The sequence below is a fragment of the Oncorhynchus mykiss genome, chromosome 19 (genome assembly GCF_057628025.1).
Source record: "Oncorhynchus mykiss isolate SJ-2025 chromosome 19, ASM5762802v1, whole genome shotgun sequence".
Taxonomy (NCBI): Eukaryota; Metazoa; Chordata; class Actinopteri; order Salmoniformes; family Salmonidae; genus Oncorhynchus; species Oncorhynchus mykiss.
In genome coordinates this window covers 13,830,735-13,839,043 of record NC_143040.1, presented here as the reverse complement: position 1 = coordinate 13,839,043, position 8,309 = coordinate 13,830,735, and the positions used below count along the sequence as shown (strand labels likewise).

General features: G+C 45.0%; 1 protein-coding gene across 2 annotated transcripts; it reads right to left on the bottom strand.

The window, feature by feature from the left end:
* Nucleotides 1-435: 435 nt before the first annotated feature.
* On the bottom strand, nucleotides 436-3,406 carry LOC110534781 (CD209 antigen-like protein D). Of its 2 annotated transcripts, XM_090210163.1 has the most exons (7): nucleotides 3,150-3,406; nucleotides 1,957-2,058; nucleotides 1,774-1,854; nucleotides 1,653-1,733; nucleotides 1,391-1,533; nucleotides 1,190-1,290; nucleotides 436-883 (listed from the first exon to the last, which is right to left on the bottom strand). In XM_090210163.1, exons 1-7 carry the CDS (start codon nucleotides 3,289-3,291, stop codon nucleotides 742-744), a joined length of 792 nt encoding a protein of 263 aa, XP_090066289.1. In that variant the 5' UTR covers nucleotides 3,292-3,406; the 3' UTR covers nucleotides 436-741. The 2 variants fall into 2 exon arrangements, with proteins under 2 accessions (XP_090066289.1, XP_090066288.1); XM_090210162.1 differs by lacking the exon at nucleotides 1,957-2,058 and having other exon boundaries at nucleotides 1,653-1,854; nucleotides 2,114-3,406.
* Between the last annotated feature and the right edge of the window lie 4,903 nt (nucleotides 3,407-8,309).

The following is an 8,309-nucleotide window of genomic DNA, read 5'->3' as shown; positions in this document are numbered from 1 at the left end:
TTATCAAAAAAACAGAGCAAACCAGAATGCTATTTGGCCCTAAACAGAGAGTACACAGTGGCAGAATACCTGACCACTGTGACTGAACTAAACTTAAGGAAAGCTTTGACTATGTACAGACTCAGTGAGCATAGCCATGCAATTGAGAAAGGCCGCCGTAGGCAGACCTGGCTCTCAAGAGAAGACAGGCTATGTGCACACTGCCCAAAAAATGAGGTGGAAACTGAGTTGCACTTTCTAACATCCTGTAAATGTATGACCATATTAGAGACACATTTCCCTCAGATTACACAGATCCACAAAGAATTTGAAAACAAACCAGATTTTGATAAACTCTCATATCTACTGGATGAAATACCACAATGTGCCATCACAGTAGCAAGATGTCTTGTGGCAACAGGTCACACAAGGGCAACTAGTGAAGAACAAACACCATTGTAAATATAACCCATATTTATGTTTATTTATTTTCCCTTTTGTACTTTAATAATTTGCACATTGTTACAACACTGTATATACATAATATGACATTTGATATGTCTTTATTCTTTTGGAACCTCTGTGAGTGTAATGTTTACTGTTCATTTTTATTGTTTATTTCACTTCTGTATATTATCTACTTCACTTGCATTGGCAATGTTAGCATGTTTCCCATGCCAATAAAGCCCTTGAATTGAATTGAGAGAGAGAGACACAGAGAGAGACACAGAGAGAGAGAGTGTTTGTTACTGTGGGTTATTGTTATACCACTTTCTCACATATCCAGTCATGAAATTTGTGACAATTTTCATCATTCCATGTCTTTACAGGGTCATCTTGTCCATAGTATATCTCAACACAGTCCTCTTGCCCATAATCATCAGGCTGTCCTTTCCCCCAGTACCTAAACAACACAGAGAACCAGACAGTCAGACACTGTGGTACCAACATTCTCCTCAATTATAGACATAGTCTTATGTTTTAAAGACACACTCTGTAAGATGATCATACCATTATCAAGAATGGGCTATCAACACATTTCGAGTACCTTTTCATATGTAAATATTGCCTGGTTTCTATAATACATCTATAGTTCTCATGAATGACATTCATGAGTGGAAACATACCTTTTTATGAACATGATTGGAAGCAATATATCTTTGTTGTTTTTTATCAACTTATCACAAGGTAAAATGGTCAAATCTCTCACCCTGTGGTCAGTGGGGTGCCGTCCACCCACTTCCAGATCCCCTCAGTAACAGAGTCAGTCAGACCAATCCAGGCTCTCAGGTGGAGGTTGAAGAGAAATGTCTGTTGTTGAAAAAGATAAAAAACAAACTTTTTAAATATATTTATAAAAAACTGCACACACATTAGTTTACTGATGAAAAGTATTCTCTCACTCACTCACCTGTTCCTCTCTGCTGTTTATGATCACCAGGTCTGCTCCTCTCCCCTGACAGTCCTGTCTGCTCTCCTCCCAGGTTTTCTTCTCAGTAGACAGGAAGTACAAACTGGAGTCAAAGTATCTCCATCCCTCCTGACAATGCTGCTCTGTTGAAGAGCAAAGGTGAACACATTGAGAAACTTAGCCAGTATCTTTATACTCATAAACCCAATGATATATAATTATTGTTGATTTTACTTCTAATTTATCACAGTTTATATATCACCTATCACAAAAAGCTTTAGCTGAATATGGCCTTTCTCTTCAGTCAGGTTGTTGTATCTGGTCTGTAGCTGGTCTCTCTCTTTAGTCAGGTTGTTGTATCTGGTCTGTAGCTGGTCTCTCTGCAGTTGCGTTAGTCTTATAAAGGGAACAACTCTGTGACAAGTTGTTCCTTTTATCCTCAGAATCTTTGATGGCTCTGTTATCTACAAGGTATAAACACATAGTTACTAGGTAAAACACCAGTTAAATAGGCTTAGTAACCTACACTTCTTACAATTAAGCAATGAACTTGTACACAAACTCACAGTAGACAGACAGGCCTATGATCCCAGCCAGTAGGAGAACACACAGCAGCCCCAGAAACACTACAGCAACTAGGAAGGGTCTCTTCCCTGAGCTATTAGGCTCTGTGGAAACAAACAATATACTGTTATGTTTTGTGTGTGTGTGTGTGTGTTTTACCTGAGTGCTGGTCTCCTGGTCCATTATTTGGAGCAGTGTCTGCTGTCTCTTCTCTCTTGGTGATGGTCTCACCGTCTCTCAGGGTGTCTGCACTGACGTAGATATCCTCAATCCTCTCCTCCATCTCACCTGTCAAACTTGACCTTCTTGTTCATATCTGGTTCAGTATAGATGACCTTTGACATCTTTAACAATGCCTGGGTCTTTCTTTCTGTGTAGGTCTACTATACATGAAGTCTCTGCTTCTAGAATTAATGTGGTGGTCTTCCAACATGGTCACCAGGAGGCGTCGTACATCAACTGTAAGACCTCTATACATTAAGTCTCTGCTTCTAGTGATGTCTCTGTCTCTGAGTCATCTGTGTGTCTCTGTCTGTGTCACTGCTGTAGCTGTTAACTCTAGGGAAGTATCAACAAAATTACACGGGAAGTTGTGGCTATGCTAACACAAAAATGTTTACAAGTTTGAAAATGTGTGTGCTTAGTTGTGTGCGTAGTTGTGTGAGAGATTGTTACAGTGGTTATTGTGAAAGCATTTTCTGCGGCACATTTTAAACCATGTCATGTCTATACATGGTCATCTTGTCCAGAGTATATCTCAACACAGTCCTCCTGCTCAGGGAACAGGACTTGCTATTTGTGATGATGGACAGGACACCCTCATACCAGGAAGATATAGATCATAGAGGGGAAGTGAAGAAAAAAGGCTAACTGTTAACATAAATTAAATATCATATGTAACAGTCAAACATGAGCATTTGATGTTGTGTTTATATGTAACTTGACAACAAAGACTGACTGTCAAAGATTATTAGAACACACAGCAGCCCCAGACACACTGCAGCAACTCCAGAGGGTCTCTTCCACCACTGAACATGCACTGAATAACACATTATTAAAGTAAGATCTTTAGTAATGTGTATTACTGTATCATCTAGGATTGGGACAAATAAAGGTATAGAAATACTGGGTAATCTCACCTGTTTAATATATTGTGTGTGTGTGTGTGTGTGTGTGTGTGTTCGTGGAATCGTACCTGAAGCAACAATTCCATCTCTTGGACTAGGCTTGAAGGCTCCTACATTGGAATATAATTGGCCATCGATGTCTGTGTTCTTCATAGCATCAGGCCCATCGTCATTAAATCCATCTGGGTTTTCATAGACTCCCTTTGACATCTTAACACACTTGTGGTCAAATACAGTAACTTCTACTTCTAACCTCAACTCTAATGTACGTTTGTAGCTGTGTCGTCTCCCTGTGCTGTTCTGCGTCTGTGTGACTTTAGGTAGTGAAACTCCTTATCAGTCAACCACAGAGGATGACAAATTGTGAAATCAACACAACACTGGCCACCATGTGACTTCCACCAGCCTTAGTTTGATAATATACATTATGTGACTCTATATCATGATATGTGATGTATGTGTGAATTCAGAGGGTCCCAATTTTTCAAGTTCTAAAATCCTTGTTAATTGACATATGCACTACATATATCCTGACTGAGTTTACTGCAACCCCAGCCTTCACATGGAGAACACATTATGGCTCTCACTCTGTGACTGGAGGTGTAGAGGGGAGTTGCCCTTAGATGCTGATCTTGTTCCGTTTTATATTTATTCCACAAATGGTTAAGGTTGGGATTGAGGGAAAGTAACCTGATCCTAGATCTGTACTTAGGGGAAACTTCCCCCTGTGTTGTGACCGGCCACCAATGGCCATGTAGGGGTCTATGCTCTATCTATGCTGACTGTGAAGAGTTACTCAGAATGAAAAAGCAGAAGATCTGACAATATCTCCATAGTTTCAGTTTGACAGATTTAAGAGGAAGAAGAATAAAAACCCTTCACATGTATTATGATAAAACGTTCATATTTCCACCCTGTCTTTCAAATCAAATCAAATCAAATGTTATTTGTCACATACACATGGTTAGCAGATGTTAATGCGAGTGTAGCGAAATGCTTGTGCTTCTAGTTCCGACAATGCAGCAATAACCAAGGAGTAATCTAGCTAACAATTCCAAAACTACTACCTTATACACAAGTGTAAAGGGATAAAGATTATGTACATAAAGATATATGAATGAGTGATGGTACAGAGCGGCATAGGCAAGATGCAGTAGATGGTATCGAGTACAGTATATACATATGAGATGAGTATGTAAACAAAGTGGCATAGTTTAAAGTGGCTAGTGATACATGTATTACATAAAGATGCAGTAGATGATATAGAGTACAGTATATACATATACATATGAGATAAATAATCTAGGGTATGTAAACATTATATTAAGTAGCATTGTTTAAAGTGGCTAGTGATATATTTTACATCAATTCCCATTATTAAAGTGGCTGGAGTTGAGTCGGTGTGTTGGCAGCTGCCCCTCAATGTTAGTGGTGACTGTTTAACAGTCTGATGGCCTTGAGATAGAAGCTGTTTTTCAGTCTCTCGGTCCCAGCTTTGATGCACATGTACTGACCTCACCTTCTGGACGATAGCGGGGTGAACAGGCAGTGGCTCGGGTGGTTGTTGTCCTTGATGATCTTTATGGCCTTCCTGTGACATCGGGTGGTGTAGACAGACAGGCCTAGGTGTCCTGGAGGGCAGGTAGTTTGCCCCCGGTGATGCGTTGTGCAGACCTCACTACCCTCAGGAGAGCCTTACGGTTGTGGTCGGAGCAGTTGCCGTACCAGGCGGTGATACAGCCCGACAGGATGCTCTCGATTGTGCATCTGTAGAAGTTTGTGAGTGCTTTTAGTGACAAGCTGAATTTCTTCAGCCTTCTTCACGATGCTGTCTGTGTGGGTGGACCAATTCAGTTTGTCTGTGATGTGTACGCCGAGGAACTTAACTGACTACCCTCTCCACTACTGTTCCATCGATGTGGATAGGGGGATGTTCCCTCTGCTGTTTCCTGAAGTCCACAATCATCTCCTTAGTTTTGTTGATGTTGAGTGTGAGGTTATTTTCCTGACACCACACTCCGAGGGCCCTCACCTCCTCCCTGTAGGCCGTCTCGTCGTTGTTGGTAATCAAACCTACCACTGTTGTGTCGTCCGCAAACCTGATGATTGAGTTGGAGGCGTGCGTGGCCACGCAGTCGTGGGTGAACAGTGGGTCTGGCGACGAATATATAGCGAGGGCGAGCCGACTAGAGCATACATGTCGCATTGGTGGGTGGTATAAGGTGATTTGGTAACAAAACGGATGGCACTGTGATAGACTGCATCCAGTTTGCTGAGCAGAGTATTGGAAGCTATTTTGTAGATGACATCGCCAAAGTCGAGGATCGGTAGGATAGTTAGTTTTACTAGGGTAAGTTTGGAGGCGTTAGTGAAGGAGGCTTTGTTGCGAAATAGAAAGCCGATTTCTAGATTTGATTTTGGATTGTAGATGAGTCTGGAAGGAGAGTTTACAGTCTAACCAGACACCTAGGTATTTATAGTTGTCCACATATTTCAGGTCGGAACCGTCCATGGTGGTGATGCTATTCGGGCGGGCGGGTGCGGGCAGCGAACGGTTGAAAAGCATGCATTTGGTTTTACTAGTGTTTAAGAGAAGTTGGAGGCCACGGAAGGAGTGTTGAATGGCATTGAAGCTCATTTGGAGGTTAGTTAGCACAGTGTCCAAGGAAGGGTCAGAAGTATGCAGAATAGTGTTGTCTGCGTAGAGCAAGAGCAGCAACATTGATATATACAGAGAAAAGAGGCGGCCCGAGAATTGAACCCTGTTGTACCTCCATAGGGACTGCCAGAGGTCCGGACAACATGCCCTCCGATTTGACACACTGAACTCTTTCTGCAAAGTAGTTGGTGAACCAGGCGAGGTAGTCATTAGAAAAACCAAGGCTATTGAGTCTGCAGATAAGAATACAGGGATTGACAGAGTCGAAAGCCTTGGCCAGGTCGATGAAGACAGCTGCACTTTTATCGATGGCAGTTATGATATCATTTAGTACATTTTTTATTTGTATCTTTATTGAACTATGCAAGTCAGTTATTAAGAACAAATTCTTATTTTCAATGACGGCCTAGGAACAGTGGGTTAACTACCTTGTTCAGGGGCTGAGCGACAGATCTTTATCTTGTCAGCTCAGGGATTTGAACTTGCAACCTTTCGGTTATTAGCTCAACGCTCTAACCACTAGGCTGCCCCATTGAGCGTAGCTGAGGTGCACCCGTGACCGGCTCGGAAACAGGATTGCACAGCGGAGAAGGTACGGTGAGATTCGAAATGGTCATTGATCTGTTTATTAACTTGGCTTTCGAAGACTTTAGATGGGCAGGATCGATATAGGTCTGTAACAGTTTGCTTCTATGGTGTCACCCCCTTTGAAGAGGGTGATGACCACGGCAGCTTTCCAATCTTTAGGGATCTTGGACGATACGAAAGAGAGGTTGAACAGGCTGGTAATAGGGGTTGCAACAATGGCGGCGGATAGTTTTAGAAAGAGAGGGTCCAGATTGTCTATCCCAGCTGATTTGTAGGGGTCCAGATTTTGCAGCTCTTTCAGAACATCAGCTGACTGGATGTTACGATCTACTAGGTGTGGTGGTTGGAATCAGGCGCAGAGAGCAGGGTTCAGTCGTATCTTCACATTTATTCCCCAGCGCAACAAAAATAGTCACGCCAACACACAGGGCGTAAAATAAGTTGCCAGTCAAAAACAACAGGACTAAACAGTCCGGAGAATAAATACAGGAAAAAATCACACCATCAAAACACAGAGTAACAAAAACAAGCCCGCACAAATACCCAGCGGGCCTAGTGCCCCTAAATACCCTACAAACAAATCCTAATACAAAACAGGTGTACCCAATTAACCAATAACCCAAAACAAACGGAAAGGGAATCGATGGCAGCTAATAGGCCGGCGACGACGACCGCCGAGCACCGCCCGAACAGGAAGAGGCACCATCCTCGGCGAGGTTCGTGACAGTACCCCCCCCCTGACGCGCGGCCCCTGCAGCGCGCCGACCCCGGCCTCGAGGACGACCCGGAGGACGAGGCGCAGGGCGATCCGGGTGGAGGCGATGGAAATCCCTCAAGAGGGAAGGATCTAAAATGTCCCTCCCCGGTACCCAGCACCTCTCCTCCGGACCGTACCCCTCCCAGTCCACGAGGTACTGCAGGCCCCTCACCCGGCGTCTCGAGTCCAGAATAGCTCGTACTGAGTACGCCGGGGACCCCTCGATGTCCAGAGGGGGTGGCGGGACCTCCGGTACCTCACCGTCTTGTAGGGGACCAGCTACCACCGGCCTGAGGAGAGACACATGAAACGAGGGGTTAATACGATAATAAGAGGGAAGTTGCAATCTATAACACACCTCGTTTATCCTCCTCAGGACTTTAAATGGCCCCACACACTGCGGCCCCAGCTTCCGGCAGGGCAGGCGGAGGGGCAGGTTTCGGGTCGAGAGCCAGACCCTGTCCCCTGGTGCGAACACCGGGGCCTCACTGCGGTGGCGGTCAGCGTCTCTCTTCTGCCGTTCACTGGCCTGCCTGAGAGAATCCTGGACTGCCCGCCAGGTCTCTCTAGAGCGCTGTACCCACTCCTCCACCGCAGGAGCCTCGGTCTGACTCTGATGCCATGGAGCCAGGACCGGCTGGTAGCCCAGTACACATTCGAATGGCGACATCTTCGTGGACGAATGCCGAAGAGAATTCTGGGCTAACTCTGCCCACGGGACGTACCTCGCCCATTCTCCTGGCCGGTCCTGGCAATACGACCTCAGAAACCTGCCCACTTCCTGGTTTACTCTCTCCACCTGCCCATTACTTTCGGGGTGATAACCAGAGGTAAGGCTGACCGAGATCCCCAGACGCTCCATAAACGCCTTCCAAACCCGAGATGTGAACTGGGGACCCCGATCGGAGACGATATCCTCTGGGACCCCATAATGCCGGAAGACGTGGGTAAAAAGAGCCTCTGCAGTCTGTAGGGCCGTAGGGAGACCAGGCAATGGGAGGAGACGGCAGGACTTAGAGAACCGATCCACAACGACCAAAACGGTAGTGTTCCCCTGAGATGGGGGAAGATCAGTAAGGAAATCTACCGAGAGATGGGACCATGGCCGTTGTGGAACCGGGAGGGGCTGTAACTTCCCTCTAGGAAGGTGCCTAGGAGCCTTACTCTGGGCGCATACCGAACAGGAAGATACATAGAGCCTCACATCCCTAGCTAAGGTGGGCC